The 20,991-nt window shown below is 37.0% G+C and overlaps 1 protein-coding gene across 2 annotated transcripts in view; it reads right to left on the reverse strand.

Annotated features, from left to right (window-relative positions):
- The window catches only part of Ctnna2 (catenin alpha 2), a 1,108,102-nt gene that overhangs the window by 65,378 nt on the left and 1,021,733 nt on the right, over positions 1-20,991 (reverse strand). For both annotated transcript variants that reach the window (XM_041679862.1, XM_041679872.1), the window contains exon 13: positions 7,081-7,232. In XM_041679862.1, the coding sequence (XP_041535796.1) occupies positions 7,081-7,232 (152 nt within the window). The remainder of the gene's footprint in view (positions 1-7,080; positions 7,233-20,991) is intronic.

Here is a 20,991-nt window from a genome sequence, read left to right on the forward strand (position 1 = left end):
TGAGGGGGGGGAGTCACTCATTTGGGAGGGGGGATGTGAGAAATGGTAAGGTGCCCATGCTCCAGTAAATGGCCACACAGGTCCATGTGGTCAGCTCTGATTGGAATCAAGTGATAACAAGAACAATAAATAATAATAATAAATTTATAATAATATAAATGTTAATAAAATGTAAATATAATTAAACTAAATTAATAACAATAATAATAGAACATGAAGTCTGAAAGTAGGTATGTTGGGGAGCCTGGAGGGTAGGAGTTGGAAGGATATAGTCGTGGTATATCTAATCAAAATAAGTGAAAATGTTACTTTTAAAAACCTGCTTTTAGTGGTATAACTCTATAACCCACACATGGATGTGGAGACAGGAGGATCCCTATGGCTTGCTTCCCAGCCAGTCTAGCCAAGATAGTAAGCTTTGGGTTCAGTGAGAGACTTTGTCTCCAAAAGTAAAGTGAAGAGCAATAGAAGAAGACAGCTGTGGCTGACCTGTGATCAACGGGCATGTGTACCAGGTACAAAGCCACATGCATATATATACCACACATATAAGTACACACACACAAACATACACCCACAATAAAATAAAAATGTTGATGCGATTCTAGGGATCTTGATTTTGTCTTCCACTCAGATGTTACAAGTTTTTGGAAAGTCACTCAGATCTGTTGCTTTGATGTTGCATTAGACATTTCAAAAAATAAATATTATCATTGTCATCATTCCTACTGCCCTCACAGGACACCTAAACAAACTATAAAAATGAGCAAATGCATAACTGATAGTGATAATTAGTATGTTTAATAAAATGTGACACCTACTAACAATAATAGCGGCTATCATCATTTTCCACACCATGGGGCAAGCAGTCAACTCAGGATTTAATTTACACATCTCAACGAATTCGAACCCTATTTTGTAGATATATGAAGTATCTCAGAGTCTTTGTGATAGTTGCCTTTAATTGTCAACTTGAAATAACATAGAATCATGTGGTAAGAGGGTCTGAATGAGAAATAATCTGTATTAGGTTCGAGATTGTCTTCATTAATTGATACAGAAAGATCCATCATAGGGTAGGTGGCACCATCACCCAAGGAAAAAATTCTGAATATTCTAATCCAAGATAAAGCACAAAACAGAAAGTAAACTAACCTACATGCATTTATTTCTCTCTTTTAATGACTTCAGATGTGACTAGCTGTTTAAGGTCCTGCATTGACTTCCCTTCACCATAACATCGAATTTAAGCCACTTAACCCCTTTTTCCCCTAAGCTGCCTCTTGTTGGAATATTTTATCACAGAAACATAAATTAAACTAGAGTAGCCTTCAAGCAAAATTTCTGAGGTGTGCCCATTAACAACTGGCAGAAGGGCGAAACAAGTTGAAGAACCCATGATTTTAATGATCACAAACCGCACAGGCAAATGGATGAATGCAAAATGATTTTATGTATCTTAACCAAAATCAAACACATACAGGCTGCTGCTGTAAGTTCTGTGCATGCACAGTCTGTTGACTGCTATTTTTTCTGCTATGCACAAGGTAAAAAAGACATGGTAAACTATACATGATCTAGAAGTAGTTTTAAAGGATTAAGAGGGCTATTATTAGATGCACCTTTAAAATCAAGACTTTACAGGGTCAAGCCTTGATTACACACCCTGTTATTTGAGGGAGGACTTTTAACTAGAACCAAAACACCACCTTGGGCATAGAGGTAGTTTCCTGGGTCTACTATGATCTCTCTATTGGGTGTGAGCAGGCATCTTTTCTGTAAAATGCTTCTGAGTGGTTGTTTCCCCAAAGCTGTTTTCTAAGCCTCTAAGTAACATGTGCCTATTACAGAGGCCACAGAATGTCCTGTACATTTCCCAGAGACACACCAGATGTCAGCTTCCAGGTTCTGGTGCTTAGTCCTGATCATAGCTTTTACAACAGAAGTCAAATGTGTATCTACCGGAGCAAAATGAAAGACTAATGAGTTTAGAATTATTTCACTTGGGCATATGAGGAAAGTATATTAAGTATCATTTTTCAAAAGTTTCAAATGCCTATGAGAGTAACTGGATATTTTGGGTAACAACAAGAAATACCTTCTCAATAGAGATCTAAAGTCAATATGAAAAAAAAACCTTTTTAGTTTGGACTAATTAACTCTGCATTATCAGGAACACCTCCAAAGTGTTCTTTCCACTGAGCCCTGACATTCTTGTGTTCCATCGTTCCATACTCTATTCTCACCATCATTGTCAGAGAGGTCTCATGCGGATCTGAGATATATCATGTCAAGTCCCTATCCAGAACCGTGCAATGGCTCTCATCTCATCTTGACCAACTGCAAAGTCATCCCTCTGCAGAAAGCAGGCTCTGTTTAATTGTGTTCTCATTCTCAACTTCTCTCCATAAAACCTGTGCTCTCCTTGAGCTCTTTCTCCCTTACCCTGCCTCTGTTACTTCCATAGTAACATTAGTAACATAGTAATATTGGCATTGAATATATTTGTTTATTCCCTGTAAATGTAAGAAAGAAAATTTTGTCTTTGTTTACCTATGTACTGGGATAGATCTAACAGTATGGGATATCTCATCTCCCATTAAAAGGAGCATATAAATTACTACTCATTTATGGTGCTAGGGAAGCAACACTAGGATCTACATAGGACAGTGATTAGGAGAAATAAAGATAAAACAAGATATATAAGTAGCTTTCTACCTTTCATTTGATTGTTAGGTGAAATATTTTGACTCTACTGAAATTTTAATATTGTTAACTTCTTTAGCAAATTCCACATAATTAACCAACTGGAAGAAACCTCAAATGAGCAGGATGGTACAAAGAAAATCTTGAATGGACTTGCCAAGTACTAGGTCTATGAAAGTCCTTGACTTTAGCTGTAATAATGTTTTCTTCATTTGCAGAGAAAATAATTAGCTGATGACCACAAATTACAGTTAAACTATAAATTCTGTACTTCACTGCTTCATAGCATCCTCATGGTCTCAATGCTTTCATGATGTGTTTAGTCTGAACAACAATTAAATAAGAGAAAATCTCTAGCAGTCTTTATGATTAAGCCATTTACCCCAACTAACCCATCTGTGTGACCTAACTAGCATTACAATACATATTTAAATTTTAGGATTGATATGGATCACACTGATTCTGAAGATGGCATTTTATCATATGGATAACTACATATTTAGCTTCACTAATACACCACGGCATCAGCACACATGGGTCAACCTAATGGTTAAATTGTGAAGCACCCCAACTTCTCTTTCTTATATAAGCCAAACTTCCATATTACTTCCAAGAATTTTAAATATCTAACAATGCTCCAAAGCACTTTGATACATAACACAGGAGAGCTATAGTGAACTACAGATTTTTATCAAACCACTGTCCCAGGCCCTACTATTTCCTTGCTCTGCCTTTGAAATCCCCATACATAAATAATCAAAGAAAGAATGATAATTAAAAATATTTTGTGTAGAGATATTATAGAAGAAAACTACTCTTTTATCTACTGTAGCTGTCTCAAGACCAAGATACTACCTAACCATTATACTTAATTCCCAATTGTAAATTTTTACGCTTTTACTCATCTTAATTTCCAAGAGTAAAGAAAAGTATCTTTTTTTATTGATTTTTATTAAGCTCTACATTTTTCTCTGCTCCCCTCCCTGCCTCTTCCCTCCCTTTCAACCCTCTCCTAAGGTCCCCATTCTCTCAATTTACTCAGGAAATCTCTTTTTCTACTACTCATGTATATTAGCAAAAGAATTTTAAGTGTCTGCTTGATCCTCATTACCTGCAGATTCCGCATTTGTGAATCTATCTCTTCACCAAATCTTATTTGTAAGACTATCAACAAAGTCAGTAATCTGTGTTATTCTAAGACACTAAAGTGCTCATCTCCAGCTAAATTCAAACGAGACAGGTCTCTGTCTCGGTTTTGAACTCTCATACTTTGAAAAATTTACCTTTCCATGGTCTATTTAGTGCCACATTTTATGTGGTTTTGGCTAATGATTTCTCTGTTTAAAAAAGCAATCAAAAGCAGTGTTGAAAGCTTGTCAAACTTGGCAAAGGTAGTGATGAATTTAATATTCCTGAATCATGTAGTCTGAGAAAACACCCACATCAGATAAACTGTGTTCCAGTATGAGTCTGTGTTGGTGTCTATGAGTTTCAGTCTCAATAATATACGTGTATCACTGTGTCTTTAGACAAACACATATATGGAAAGGGGGTACGTTTTGATCATTTAAAGAAAATAAGATCAGAGACTCACAAAAAAATATACCCCTAACCTTGTATTTCACCCCAAAGCATTGGTTCAGTACTAATGAACTAATTATTCAGAGAGAATGCTTAAACATACCTGCTGTGGATGAGGAGATCGATGTGCAGTGGTTACCCTGGTTTGTGTATTTATTTTCCTAAGCCTTGTGAAGATAATGAGAAAATTTCTACATGTCTGCCCATCACAGAGGATAGATTTGGTTAAATATTAAATGAAAACTTGGCTTATGAATTAAGGGGAAAGACCTGTTCCAGAACAGGTAAGTAGTCTTGGAAAGTGAGATTGGAACCCAGAGAACACAAACTTTGTCTACATCTGAAGGCTGCTTGGAGCTAGCCTTGAGCTCATAAACAAAAATATCACCATTAAATATGTATTGATTGTTGAGAGGCAAGCTAATGGAGAATTTGACTCATGGTCCTTTTTGCAGTTATCACTCCTTTAAATGACTTTAAAGAGATGTGTTTCTTTTGTGAAGTACAATCAGTAGTTTGGGAGGAGGTTACACAGTCATGTCAGATGTCAGGAATAGCACCAACCCCATCTTCGATCATTCTTTTCTAACCTGTGCAATAGAATTTCCTAAGTAATATAGACTTAATAATTATATTAAAATGAAATCTTGACATTTATTAAATACAAAGAAAATCATTTGTGTACTGACTCGATAAAGTCATTAAAAATAACAATTTATATCCACTGTATATAGTCTCTTTTCCTAAATTTTAAGCAATTTTTTTCAAAATGTTGAGATGGGAGAAATGACACTTCTTGTGATGACGATATAGCATTTTATCTAAAACTGTGGATTTTTTATTGCTTGTGAGTGAAAAAAATTGAATGATGGCTATAAACCTCCTCAGCCTTTCAGATAAATGGTTGTCACAAAAATATGAAGGCTAACAAAGCAGAAAAACTGGCAAAAGAAGGAATGTGTCTTGAGGATTATAGTAGGCTTTATTGCAGAACACTTGGCAAACATAACTCTCACGGTCTGTTACCTTTTTTCACAAGTTAGCAAAGAATGGGAACATGTCTTTAAAAACGCTCTATCCTTTCCCTCCCTACTCTAATTCTCTTATCTTGTTTTTCTCCATCACCTTTCAGTCTTCTGAGTTTGGGCACAGATACTCTCACCATCTCTTTCTCCCTCCCTCTCTTACTCCCTTCCTTTGTCTGTCTTTGTCTCTTTCAGTGTATGTCAAACAAGAGAATCAATCTAATGAAGGCAGGAAAAAACAGCCATGTTTTCCAAAAATTTATAGCTTAAAAAAAGTAATAGTCATAAAAGGAAATATGGTTAGCCAAGTCTTAAAAGATGGTCAAAGTGTCATAGAATGGGTAAATTCTATAACGAGAAATTCAGGTCCCCTAAGCCCAAACTTGAACTCTATGTATTTAAGTATAATTAATATGATCTGATGAAATTTTATTGAATGTTATAGTCTTTTAAAGTTGGTTTCATCAGTCAGCTCCAGAAACAGCTCTGGAGTGTGTGATTAAGGAGTCTGGCTAATTCAGCCACTAGCTCTGTAAAGCTATGACGTGCTTTAAACGAGCCTGGTGCGGCATGCTGAAACAGTAATATAAGGGATACATCTTGTAAGGAAAATGTTATAATTAATTTCATTTACTACTTCTAAAATAAATAAAAATTGGTGTTTTTATTTTTGAGTACAGACATGTGCCTGTTCAACTGCATGTACCATTTTTGTATACTGCCTTAATAGGGAATCTCGTCATGTGAAACCGGAATTATCAGGCATTTGTGACCTATCCATTAGAGGTGCTGAGAAATGAACTCATATCCTCTATGAGCACACTAAGTACTCTGATCTACGAAGGCTACTGTCCAGGACCTCATCTGCTGTGTTTTACTCTTTAGTATAGCTTTCAAATTTTAATAATAATATAAAAAATGGTTCTCATGATTATATTGGTCAGTATGCCCTTGGGAAAGTATTGCATAAGCTCATCTCTCAAAATGTAATTGATACATATTTCTTCTAAATTGTCCTTCTATGTATATTGTTTATTTGAAGGAAGGAAAAGCTCCATTACTAATGACATTACTTGAACAATATATTTTATTAAGGGGTTGGTAAGTTTAGAAGTCACAAACTAACATAAAACTTATAGTAGCTAAATTATATGGAGTAAGGTAGGGAGGGGTCTTAGAGATAGATTACCTCATATTTTGGGTGGATAGAACAAGTTACATATGATACAGCATAGGCCTTAACTCTAATGTGTACCTTCTAGGTTTGCTGTATGGTTTATTACTTAGACAATAATGGTAAAAACTCATACATGCTTGACATAAAAACATGGGGAAAGAAAACTAATGAGGTAGGTGATGGGAGGAGCTTTCATACAAGACTATCCTGCCTTATGCATAATAAACTCTAATTTTGTTGCTTCTATATTCACAGTACTAAGGTAAAAATACTTCACTCCTTAACAAGTCATGACTCTCGAGTGATCCAGGTGTGAAGATGGTGTCTGCAAGAGGCACAAGTGGAAAGTAGCAGGGATTCTACCAAATTATATGAAACTTATAGAAAAAAATGCATGCCAGAAGGAACTAGAATATATCAGAACATTCAGTACTTAACTGGGCTTGTTGGGACACACTCATCCATTTATATGCAAAAAGCCCACATGGATAAGAATATGCTAGAAATCAAACATTTTTGCAGATTACATTGAATAATTAAAAACAAGGAAGACATCGAATTTCCTGGGGGCTCTCTAAAAGCTTCACATACCCTGATCATCAGCACAGCCTTTCTGATGTCCCGAACACCATCGTACACCAAGCGTGAGGCATCAATAAACTCGTTCTCCTCGAATGGTTGAGGGACGTTGGCACTAAGGGCTTCGATGGCAACCTCAACTTGTTCAGCAAAGCGTGGCATCACTGGATGAACAAAAAGAAATGACAGCAAATGAGAAAACTTTTCTCTTGCTGTCCATCATTCCAGTCCCTGGACAAAGTTAATTGTAGGCCTTTTGGGCCAGTTTTGAAAAGGTCTGATTTAGTTATCCTGTGTCACTTACCTTAATAAAAGAAAGAAAACTATTACTTCTTGCAGGGTAATGGTTTGGAAAAAAAAGAAAAAGAAAAAGAAACTTATGACAGCCATCCATGCAAGATAGTACAAGACAGGAGATGCATATAAATTTCACATTTATGGTAACCTGAGTTGAGTTTCAATTTTGTTAGTTCCCACTTGTGAAAATTTGCCCAAATTATCTTAATATTTTGAAGCCTTCTTTTTGTCCATATAATAGTTGGATTCAGTATTATAATTCACACAAAACTATCACTCTTAAACTGCCCTTAGAAAACATCAACAAACATCTAATTAATTCAGAAGTTATAAACAGAAACTGTATAGCAGACATTTGGATGGAAATACAGGAATTAAGAAATGGATGCAGAAGGAGGAATGTTATAGAAGGACCATTTAAGTGAACAAAGGAAAATGGGATTAACTCAGCAGAAAGACCTGTAAGTAGAAAAGAAGATCAATAGGTTACCTATTTTTATCAATATCACCCTGGTATGAGAAAAGATGAATGTTTAAGTTCCTTAAAAGCTGATGCCTTTTCTCATGAGAACAAATTTGCGCGCACGCGCGCACACACACACACACACACACACACACACACACACACACACATACACACACACACCCGCAGAAAGTAAGTTCACTAGACTGTCTGGAATATTTCTACAGATTCTGGAAAAGAAAATGGTGCTAATTTTTTGACTCTTGAAAATCATAATTTTCTAAGCTATTATCTCATAGCAACCCACTCTTGTGGCAGATGGAAGCCAAAAGCACAACTCACTTTATTTACAGGGACAATAAAACAGAAACATAATTTATCTGTATCCATTTCGAGTTTTCATGCCTTGTTCATCTTTATTCCCATTTTAACCCTCTTGAATATTGTGACATTCATATTAATCCCTGGTGTGGGAAATTCTGCTCATTTACTCTTTAGGGTCAGACTACCCTGAACTACATAATTCCTAGAAACATTCACTTGTACTAGAAAACAGTCAAATGATTTTGGGGGAAGGAACATAGAGGTCGAGGGAGGCATAAGCATTCTTGCAACAATAACTATGAAAACCAAGGTTTGAACTGGGCAATTTTCCTTTCCCATGTGAATAATGAGGATTACTTCCCCATATCACCTGAGCTTTCCATATCACCACTGAGCTGCAACTGCGTGGAAAGAATTCTGGGGTCATTTAGTTGTTTTGCCATGACTGAATTGAATCTGAAGTGATTAGCATTCTAATTACACACATTTGGTCAATAAAAATGCATATATGTATCAGAACATCATACCATGCCCCATAAAAATGTGTAACTATCCCATGTCAACTCAACATAAAATTCTAAAAACTTTTATTTTGAAATCCCATAAAAGAAACATGGTTTCTTTCAGTTATCCCTTTGTGTTGAGAATGAACTTTTTTATGGGAGTGAAAAATGAAGATCACTGAAATTGACCTCTTTGAGTATGAGAATATTTTGTATGAATTTGACATTTAGAAATGAGTGTTTTACTTAAATAAAATCATAACTATTTTTCTTTGGCAGAAAGTTCTGAGTTATGCTAATTCCACTTTATTTGATATTTAAATTGGCATTTTTGTGGCTCTAGATGACTTTACAGATTTATATGCAGCTGTCAATAGTACTTAGATATATAAAATTTCTCTCATTTTTAGGATAGTAAGATTGCTTAGTGGGAAAAGGCACCTCCTGCCAGGCTTGGCGAGCCTTGAGTTTAATTCCTAGTACCTACATGGGAAAAGGAAACAAGTTACTCTTGCAAGCTAGCCTATAACCTCCACATAAATGTTGCAGCATATGCATGTGCAGACATATACACAATAAATAATACATAATTTTAAAAGTTCATTGCTCTTTCATATATCTGATATAAAGAATCAGAGCTGTTACATGTAAGTAAAAAACAATCTACAAATTGACATAAAACTGATCAGCAAATTCACAGAAAAAAATTCCATATTACTGATAAATACACAGTCACATGTTTGAAATCATTAACTTAAAACAGCAATAAAATATCATTTCATATACATAAGAATTGACAAGGAATTTGAAGCATGATCATTCTATGAAAATGTGGCCAGGGAAAACACATCTACTGTAGTTGTGACTGAAAATAACAATGCATCTTCTTGGCCACCACTACGATGCAATATGGTAAATGACTCTTCACTTCCAAGTGAAGAGCTAGGGCATAAAAATATATCAGCTTCTATAGAGATGATGACTAGGCAAGCTGATCAGTCTTTACCTTGGAGTCATAAGCAATCTTTTTGGATCTCTATGTGACTATCTTTCTAGGCCAAGAGTTGAGAAGAAGAACTTATACAATAACTGAAAATGAAAAGAATTGTTTTCACAGGCTCTTTTTTAATAGGCCATGCCTCAGACTTATTCTGATATACACAACCAGACTTATTCTGATGTGAAGAAGAACAACTGTGAGGTGCTTGCTCTAGGTCCATGGGTACTCGATCTGTGTGGCATAAACAGACCCAGACGTGCAAACTAAGAGACAACTGATGCATTAAAGTCCTGAAGTTAAAGCTTGTGTGGGCAACGCAAACTGAAACAAGATAATCACTTGTTAGATAATAGAAACATGCACATAAGAGTAGAGCACATCATTTAAGCATGCATGTATTTCTGTGTGTTATATACACTCTGAAAGACTATATTCTGTCTTAAATACAGTGTTTCCCTTAAAGGGGGAGGAGATTGTATCTGATCTGGTATATTAATCTTTGCTCTTGAATTTTTGGATCTTTTTATATTTCAAATATTTTTTTAATTTATTTATTTATTAAGGATTTCTGCCTCGTCCCCACAACCGCTTCCCATTTCCCTCCCCCTCCCCCAATCAAGTCCCCCCCCCCTCATCTGCTCGAAGAGCAATCAGGGTTCCCTGACCTGTGGGAAGCCCAAGGACTGCCCACCTCTATCCAGGTCTCATAAGGTGAGCATTCAAACTGCCTAGGCTCCCACAAAGCCAGTACGTGCAGTAGGATCAAAAACCCACTGCCATTGTTCTTGAATTCTCAGTATTCCTCATTGTCCGCTATGTTCAGCTAGTCCGGATTTATCCCATGCTTTTTCAGACCTAGGCCAGCTGGCCTTGGTGAGATCCCAATAGAACATCCCCATTGTCTTAGTGTGTGGGTGCACCCCTCGTGGTCCTGAGTTCCTTGCTCGTGCTCCGTCTCCTTCTGCTCCTGATTTGGACCTTGAGATATCTGTCTGGTGCTCCCGTGTGGGTCTCTGTCTCTGTCTCCTTTCATTGCCTGATGAAGGTTAATATTCCTGAGGATGCCTATGTGTTTGTCTTTGGATTCACCTTCTTATTTAGCTTCTCTAGGAACATGAATTATAGGCTCAATGTCCTTTATTTATGGCTAGAAACCAAATATGAGTGAGTACATCCCATGTTCCTCTTTTTGGGTCTGGCTTACCTCACTCAGGATAGTGTTTTCTATTTCCATCCATTTGTATGCAAAATTCAAGAAGTCCTTGTTTTTTACTGCTGAGTAATACTCTAATATGTATATATTCCATATTTCAAATATTTTTAAAGGAGTTAAAAGTTAACTGTGATTGGTATGTATAATAAAAATTGTTTAAAAATAAAAAATATATAAAAACTAAAAGAGTTATTCTAGAAGTCATATACTTCTTTGTAGAATAAGGTTCTGAAAAAAAGTAGAATTCTATTTTATGAACCACAGCACAATGTAAAGTAGTCTGATCAATTGCATTAAAGTAGGAAGTCACTAAGAAATTGTGAATAAACCATCATGTAGCTTTCTATGTTAAATATTGGCTAGATGATTAAGTTAGGTAGTGCCTACCACTTAGACCCCAACCTACGTGAATACATTGTTATCTTCACAAATATTTTTTCTAAATCTTTTTCTTCTAAATCTTATAGTAGCAGGAAAACATGTGCCCTTTTGGTTTGTGCAAAGTTATCCTTAAGAAATAATGTAAGCAAGAAAATGAAGTGATGGCAAGACTTCAGATCCAAGGAAGACAGAGAAAAAGATAATGTGAAAGAGCTATGTTGTAAAAATTATTTCTTTTGTATTTTGAGATTTTATCATTTCTCACTACCCTTTCCTGACTTCAACCCCTTCCCGTGCCTGCTCTCTTACAAATTTAGGGCCTCTTTTTCATTTTTCATTAATTGCTATGCACGCGTGCGCGTGCGCACACACACACACACACACACACACACACACACACACACACCTATTCCTAAATACATAAGTGAAACCATCAAACATCAAGGTTTATATTCATAAAGTCTCACTAAACTTGTAAGGAGCCTCATGATACCTAAACTTGGACTGAGCAGAACAATAAACACATGAAAGTGCACAGGGGAAAAAAATTTCAAATTCTCAACCCTACACAAAGAACTATAGGCAACTAAGAATTGTTGAGAGTGGGGGAGAAATAGTTTTCCCCAGGGAAGAGCTCCTGAACTGGCCATATGAGGTAGCCTTATAAAGGCACTATTTTAAATGAGGGACACTCCTTAGAAAGCTGTTTGGCTTGTACCAGCGTGGAATAAGAAATCCCTCTGTGAGACCTTGCAGGTAGAACCCTGGAGTGAATGACCATGTTGCTGGCTGTGGTATCATCAGAGAAGGCAGAAATAGGTGCTTTTGAGAAAATCAGTTTACTAAGATGCAAATGGTTAGGGAGAGAGCAATAACTGCTTCCTTTGTGCTCCAGTTCTAAGTTTATCTCCCAGGCCAGGCCACATGCTATGTATTTCCCAAAACAGCTCAGCTCTTTCCACTGCTACTCCCTCCTGGTTTGTCTCTCTCTTGCTTTACATATAGTCCTAAGTCAGGAAAGCAAAGGTTTAATGAAACAAGACTGTGTTAGGAGGCCACTTGTTTGTTCCCAGCTGCTCAGTCCGGAAATAACCACAAAGAAACTGTATTAATTAAGTCACTTCTTGACCAATAGCTTAAGCATATTTCTGGCTAACTCTTACATCTTAAACTAGCATATCTCCATTAATCTGTGTATCGTCACGAGGCAATGGCTTACCAGGTAAAGTTCCAGCATCTGTCTCTGGCAGGGCTATGTGGATTCTCCCTGACTCTGCCCTCTTTCTCCCAGCATTTAGTTTAGCATCCTTCCCCCCACTCCCACCCCCATACTTGCCTAGCTCTGTTCTTCCCTGCTCTGCCATAGGTTCAAAGCAATTTCTTTATTAATCAATAGTATTCACAGCATACAGAGGAAAATCCCACATCACCTCCCCTTTTCTGTTTAAATAAAAAGGAAGGTTTTAATTTTAACATAGTAAAATTATATATAACAAAACAGTTACACCACAAGACCCATGATGGTTGGACCTGAGGTTCTCAGTTTCACTATGAATTCTTCCAACATCCTGATAATGTCTAAAAGATGTCCTTTCCTAGGAATATTGAGATAGGAAAAAAATCAGATACAGGTCTCACATCTTTCTAATTAAGACAAGGCTTAACACTGCCTTTGTGATTCTAACTTCATATATCAACAGAGTTGCTGATGTAGGTTTATATAATTAGAAGCTTTTTCTTTCTGAATTGCACCCAAAACATAGGTGTTTTTGAACCTCTTTGCAATTATTTAGCAGCATGCTGAACTGTTCTTAATAGCTTATACCCTAAAAGGGTGATCAAAGTCATAAGCGAACTTACATTGTAACTATACTTTTGCATGCACAATACATACTGGGCTGCAAAACAATGACCTTCTAAGAGGAATGAAATTGAAGTTAATATTCCATATAAAAATCAAGGTCATGCTATTCAAGTGCTGATTGAGATCTAAACCGTGGGTGAGGATTTGGAAATGAATTTCCCCAAGAGGCTCCAGAGGTGAAGATTCAGAACACAGGGTGATTCCATTTACAGGAATGGTGGCAAATGAGACCGCTGACAGCCATGAGGGAAAAGAACAAGGTTAACTGGATGCTAGGGAGAAAGAAGCACAGCCAGATGGCCCAGTGTTTCTGAGGAAGTAAGCAAATCTATGCTCCAGCCTTAGAGTTTCTGGTGATCCCCAATAATGCTAATGTAGCTAAGCATCTGATGTCTGAATACTATTGACTTCCTTTTCTGGTTTAGTCACATGGCCTAGCCCTACACAAATTCAAATGTTGTAATTCAACTGAGTTATGTCTGTTGCCAAATAGGACATGGTGGCAGGGGTTGGGGGAGTCATGCTGATGATCTGGGCATGAGAAGTTATTCTCTCAAATGGAAAGACATACTCTTCCTTCTCCATGTTTAGGTGAATGCCTCCTCAACTTTCCATCTCCAGTTGGTACACTGAAAAGAGATTGGTCCCTAGTGCTTCTATATGTCCATTAGTTTGCCTGAATCCTCCCCACATTCATTTTCATCTTAAGCTCTGTCATACTTTTGCATACTGGAGAACTTACTCAATCAGGAACAAAGGAAAGAGAACCATAAGCAAAGGGCAGAGGAAATAATTCATTTGTCCTTGAGTATCTCCAAGACAAAACAGGGAGTCTTACGTTTCCCATTCATTTGTGGTACTATTACGCTGTATTGATTCAGAATCTCATCAAAGATTTTCAGGGCCATTAGACAATTTAGAAGTGGTTGCCCTGGTTGGGTGTGAGACCCTTTCAGAAAGCTGAGCTTATAGTCCTTTTATAATTAAGCTTCCTTGAGAGAAGGTTCATCAATGACAAGGAAAAACAATCCCAATTCTGCCTTTGATTAATTCAGTAAGGCCAAACAGGCAAATCTCTTTACAGAAGTATCATCTATGATGGTGGTGGTATCAGGCCACACACTGAGAGTGCATTTATTAGCCAAATTTTAGTATAAAATATAGAGAAAGTGGACAAAAACACTCTAGAGAAGCATCCAGGTTGCTAAATGTTAATGTGAAGCCTAGGAAATAACAACATTTGCATGAACCTAGAAAACAATGGATCAGAACCAGGATGTAATTGTGGTTCTTTCCACTGCTTAATATAATATAATCCCTGAAAACAGACACTAACCATCTTCATAGTTGGAAAAAGCTAACACATTAGGCATTACTAGAGTAAAAGAGATTGCAAAGAATTAATCTGAAGAGACTCCTTGGAGCCATTGAGTGTCCCTTCCAACATAGAACTGTTTGATAGCATGCAAAGAGATAAAGTATCCATTCTCCAAAAGAGTTTCTATTAGATATTGTCAAGGGAAAATTCAATTATCCATAATTAAATACTAGGAGAGCTAAAAACATTAAACGTGTAACTTTGCCTGAAGTAAAGTGTGACTGGCTTTCCCAGAATTTATCTTTGAAGGTTCTGCATATCTGTGAAGCATGTGGTAAGGAGATGATTTGAATCGGAAGTTCAGAGTGATCACCTGTGCAGAAGTATAAACCCAAACCAAAGCTGTGGCCTGTCAATAAATATCCTCAGCTCTAGTCAAAAGTAATCAAAGATGCATGCAAGCTGATTATCCCTGTAAAAATCTTCACAACCCTTTATCACTAGAGGGATTTCAATGGAAGCTTCAACCTCAGCCTACAAAGATATTTTAAAAATTATGAGTTTAGGATTCTTTTAGGAATGTTGTCACTGGAGTTCCACCTATCACTGATTACAATCAGCCAAAATGACTATAAGCCTTCTTTGTGAATACTGTTTCATTTCTACAAGTACTTATTGATCCATGAGCTCCACTGAGTATAGATGCAGCTTCCCTGTAACGGTAGATGGACTCTTGGAGTGCCAAAATGCTTCAAAATCTAAGTTCTTCCAGGTTTTACACCTTTGACTACTAGGTGTGATTTTGCACACTCTACTCAGTTATGCCATTATGATGGTAGGCTATGTAGACTCTCCTATGATTCAGTATAGCATTAATCTCTACACCAAATGTAACTGATTTTTTTCCTAACATAATATTCAGTTTTTTTTATCCCTTTGACATATACATTAAGACTTTTTCATTGCATGAAAGTTTTTCTTTTCTTCAGTCTGCCTGTCTTTTTCTACTGAAGACCACATTCACAATCACCTTAAGTCAATCTTAGCCTTTCCTTACTTTACTATATAGCTTTGCTAATTTTTCATTCCCTTCTGACCACAAACCACCTGGCTCTGTTCTGAGTTCATGTATCTTTTTCCTTCTGGAAACAATTACACAAATAGGGCCCTTGTGCTTGGAACTAAATATGGTGCTATATAATCCATGTTATTGAATTTTTCCATACATCCTATCATATCTCAATCATGTTACTCATCAATGTGTCCCCCACACAAATGACTTTACCAATATGTATATGTGGTGAAGCAGGATTTAAGATGGCCTGGTTCCCAACATCCCCTCTCAATATTAATGTTTCTGTGTCTCAAATTGGGAATATGGGCTAGAACTACTAACACCACTGTAACCAGCAAAATACAACAAAGGAGCTCAGACAGAACTTCTGAAACAAAGGTAAACAAAGAAATGAATTTCTGCCTTACTCCCCTTTCTTACTCGTTAAAGTTGTTACTCTAAATAAGGGCAGTTGTCTGGTGAGCTGTCCTGACTCTGTTGATTTTTGTCAACTGATACAAGATAGAGTTATCTGGAAGAGGAACCTCAATTGAGAAAATGTCCTCATCAGATTGTCTAAAGGCAAGTCTGTAGGGCATTTTCTTGATTGTTAATTTTAGATAAGGGCCCAACCCATTCAGAATAGAGTTATCTTGGGCAGGAAATCCTTGGTAGTATAAGAAAGCAGACTGTGCAAGCCAATAGGAGCAAGTCAGTAAGTATTGATTTCCCATAGCTTCTGCTTCAGTTTCTGACTCCATATTCCTGCCCAGGCTTCCTTCTATGATATACTGTGATGTGGAAGTGTAAGATAAAGTAAATCCTTTACTCCCCAAATTGCTTTTGATCATGTTGATTTATCACAAAAGAAACCCTAAGACATGAGCCAATAAGGATGAGTCTACAATGAATGGCAAAGTACTCAGAGAAGTCAGTGGTTAACAGGTGCAAAGTAGTGGTGACACAGGGAAACAAATTAGGGTCTTGCCACGCCATATGCATGGATCTTGTAGTTGCCAGTTCATAAACTGACGCAGTAATGGTGACACTTTGACTTTAGGCTCAGGAGAGATTCTGGAAGGCTGTCCCCAAACGAAGCTACTGCAAATCCCAAATTTCAAGATACTATGATAACCTCATTAGAGCACAAAGTTGATAACTTTGGGGTGATATATTTCACATAAATAGCAACTCAGTATTATATGCTTTGCCCAAAGGAAAACTATTAGTAAATAGCAGCAAACAGAACACACCACAACTTCAGTTAATTGTGGCTACACTTAATCTAAATTCGGGAATATATTTATCTATTCAAGGCAGTTTTTCTTAATTAAAATGAATATTTGATTCTGACAAACCTGGATTCCCATTGATACTGGAATAATAGATGGTGCTCAGCAGTTGAGAACTTTCTATTTCCAGCACCCATGTCAGATAGCTCACAATCACCTGTAACTGATGCCCTCTTCTTGCCTTTGTGGACATATGCATACATGTGGAATATACACACATACATACACACACACACATGCACACATGTGCATACACACAAAGACCACATATAAAAATAAAATAAATCTTTTTAACAACTGGGATAATGATAGCTATCTTTCTGAGTTTGTGTCAAGTTTAAAAATACGTTCAACGGAAGACAGGAACATGGTGGGTACACACCTACAGTCTAAGCTATTTGGGAGACTGAAGCAGAAGGACCAGTTGATCCTAGGAGTTTAAGACCAGCTTGGAAAATAATGTCAAAACTAATGGGTATAGATCAGCCATTGAGACACTTGTCAAAACTAGGATGTATGTGAGGTGGTTTCCATGAACTTGGCACAGAAAAGATTCATAGTGAATAATTCTCAGAGTTGTCTTTCCACTATAATCCTACATCTGTCTACTCAACCACATGCCTTTTGATTTTGCTGAATGAAGGTTTATACACTAAACACCTACTATGTAGGACTTAAGGGTCAATCTGCAAGGATTTACCACCAAAAAAGCTGCCTTGGTGAACGATAATGACATGAACTGTAAAGAGCATACCAGTGAATGAAGAATTTGAAACCTGGAATCTCATATAATTTATCTTGCCAAGTAAGCCGTCTCACTTATGCTCCTTTCTCTTCTCTCAGGCAAGTATCATCCTGTGGATACCCCCTTTTAATAAGTAATTTCCTATAAGTCTACCTTCAACTTTACACAACCTTTCCCTCTTAGCTATCCTTCTTACCTTGATTGCTAAGGACCATAGGAAATACTAAGTTGGTCCTAGACTTCTTAGAGCCATGAGAGAAAGAATGTTTCAGTATTTACTTTTGAAAAAAGATGATGGCTTACAAAACACCAAAAGGGGATTCAGTTTCTTCTGATCAAATGAAATAATGTTTCTAAGAAAACCTCCTGAGACTATGATAAAGCTATTTCCCTCCTATCTCCTATTTATAGTGTTTCAAATACATACTATGTTGTAACTGCTGGAATTTAAATTTTGACTATTTTTAAATGTTTTTAATGTGGTAGAGGCAATGTAGAAATACAACTGAAGTGCTTTGCCTAAACTGGGTACTTTCCTGCTAGGTATGGCACACACCTTTAATCCTAGCCCTCTAGAGGAAGAGGTAGCTGAATCTCTGAGTTCAAAGCCAGCCTGTCTGAATAGGAGAGTTTCAGGCAAGCCAAGGCTACACAGTGAGAACTTTCTCAAAATGAAAAATAAATAAATACTTAAATTCATAAATAAAAAAATAACAGAATTCCTCCGTTAACACCAATGGCGCTCTTGGCGTGACTATGGAACTATGGAATGGTCTCTCTCTCTCTCTCTCTCTCTCTCTCTCTCTCTCTCTCTGTATCTGTCAGTATCACTCTCTCTGTGTGTCTCTCCGGAAGACACCTAATATCAGATTTCAGGAACATGGTCAAAGTGACTTAGTTGAGATTATTCCTTATTCCTTCATGAATACTCATCAACTATCTCTACCTCTCCAGATAACCACAATCACCAGTCAAGCCAGTCTTACTTCTGTCCAGTCCTCCTTGGGCTTTCTTTCATCAGTGTCTGTCATCTGCTCTCTCCGTGGGAGTTCCTAAAGGCTGCCATTTTCATACATTCATGTTTAGAAAATTATAATGTACATTTCAAACATCAAAACTAAATCCGAGTTCCAGAAGGCCATACATAACCCATGAGCTGGATTGTTTGATAAAAGATGAAAAAGGACTGCCTAGAAGAAGGAAACCACACACAAAAAAAGTAATTCTAAATTCCATTCACGATGACTACCCTGAGAGAATCGGGGCGCATCCATCTGCTCTTGTCTAGACACAAATTCCTTTCCCCAAGGAAAGAAACTGCTTGCTTGGAAGGTTTTCGTATAGTTTAAAATAAGCATTTCAAAAATAATCACAAATGGTTTATAACTCCAGGAGGAAGGATGGCACATTTAATTCTGAACCTTGAGGAAGGAATAAAGAGTTGAATGCGAAGCCTTATTTAGCTTACAGTGTTTGTCAAAGCCTAGCTTGATAAACACAGTTTAATTTGGCATCTGTGAGGTTTAAATACTTAGATTGCATTAAGATGCGGCGAAACTCTTGCTGAGAATTTCTTACACATGATTTTAAAGATTCTGATTTTGATCATTAAACATGCAATTTTAAAAGAAAAGATAAAAATTTCTCATAAGAAGTATCACATTACTATGGTTTTCATTTATATCAATAAACAATTTTGAAATTCAGCTCCCATCAAGCCTACAGGAAATGAACAGATGGATTTAAATCTTAAGGTGTTAAAATTTGATTAAAATCAATACATGTACACAGGTAGAAAGATGTGCAGATGACAGAGAGAAAACAGGAAAAAAACAAGTATATACGTTATGATAGAGATAAACAAGTGGGTACATGGAGCTGCCAGGCATTATAAAGGAGCCAAATAAATGACTGATGCTAGTTAACAATATAGGGACAAGCAGAGGTAGAATCGGATGATGTGGTTAGTGGAACATAAAAAAGTAAGTGAAACAGAAAGGGAAAACAGACAGGCATGTTATTTGAGCATAACAAATAGCATTTCCCTGGCTCCTTTGCACATGAACTATCTCAGGCCCTGCAGGTACATTTACAGCTTTCCAGCTTTCCTAATCAAAACTATTTTGCAAGGTCTCAAGCAAAACAGTGACTCCCAATGAGTAGCTTGCGACATGATTTCCTTTCTCTCTCTTCCAAATACCTGTTACTGTCATAGTGACTTCCCTCTTAAGGGAGTGTGAGTGCTGTGAAATACCACTGTCTCAGTTTATGAATAAATACATCCTGGCTACCAAATCCTATGTTTGACAACATTCTCGGGCCCCTCTCCTACTCCATGGCTGCCCCTAACGACCTTGGTCATAGGTCCCTTTGAAGTGGTGAAAACAGCATGTCCTGCATCTCCAGAGCTCTGAGTCTACACTGTGGTCCCTGCAGATCTAGAGATTAACACCTTGCCTTTTGTTGTTTCTTTAGTTCCTAAGGGCCAGTAAAGTGCTCACAGTCTGCTCTGAATGAATAGCACAAGAATGTACAACTGTGTGTGCCTTCCCGGTCCACATCAACCTATCTCCATGCCATGTCCAGGACCTTGTTATGAGGTATATTTGTGTATTGTATTGTACTTTTCCTTCTTAAGTTATATTTTCTTGGGTAGCTCTTCTACCTCTGTGCTGGTTGTATATGAATCATAGCGGAACTTAGAGTTAATGACCAAACCAGTATAGAGAGAAATGTTTGCATGTTTTGGCAGTTAGGTATTTCTAGGCAAAAATTATCTGTAACCTGGCTCAAAGAATAACTTGATAGCATTCTCCCCAGATACCTCTAAAAGCTGGACAGAGGTGTAGGACCCTATTTTTCCAAGAGATACACATTTAAAAATACTACGAAGGGAAAGCTGAATGCTAAGCTAGAGAATTCTACCAGGAAGAGTCTTAATAATCTTCTTACCTGGAGGAAATTTGTTGAACTGAAGGTCAAAGATTTTACCTCTTCCTAAGGAGAGAAGGGGGCTTCTGTAAACAGACCATTATGAAAGCTCTTGGCTTCACAGTTACAGAGTTTTTCACCTTCGGTATAGATTTTCTTTCTAAAGACAGAAGTCACTTATTTTCAGCCTTCTGTCCTGAGAGGGAGAATGGAATGCTGGAAGCCAGTGGTACCATAAATAAGTTTGCTCTCTGCATTAGAGATCCCACATTCCAAGACTAGAGAGGTGGCAAAATAGTTTAAAAGCATTTATTATTCTTGCAGGGGATCCAGAATCAGTTTATTGCACCCACAAGATGGCTCATAACCATCTGTAACTCTCATTCCAGGGAATCTGATACTTTTGGCTTTTGAAAGTTTCTACATGCACACAGCTCATATACATACACTCAAACAAATACACATACATATAAAATTAATCAGTATGTATACAAAATGAATCCAATATTTATCTTTAAGATAATGTAATAAATATAAA

Source organism: Microtus oregoni, unplaced genomic scaffold (assembly GCF_018167655.1).
Source record: "Microtus oregoni isolate MIOR12 unplaced genomic scaffold, Mior012 000002F_ref0000024, whole genome shotgun sequence".
NCBI lineage: Eukaryota > Metazoa > Chordata > Mammalia > Rodentia > Cricetidae > Microtus > Microtus oregoni.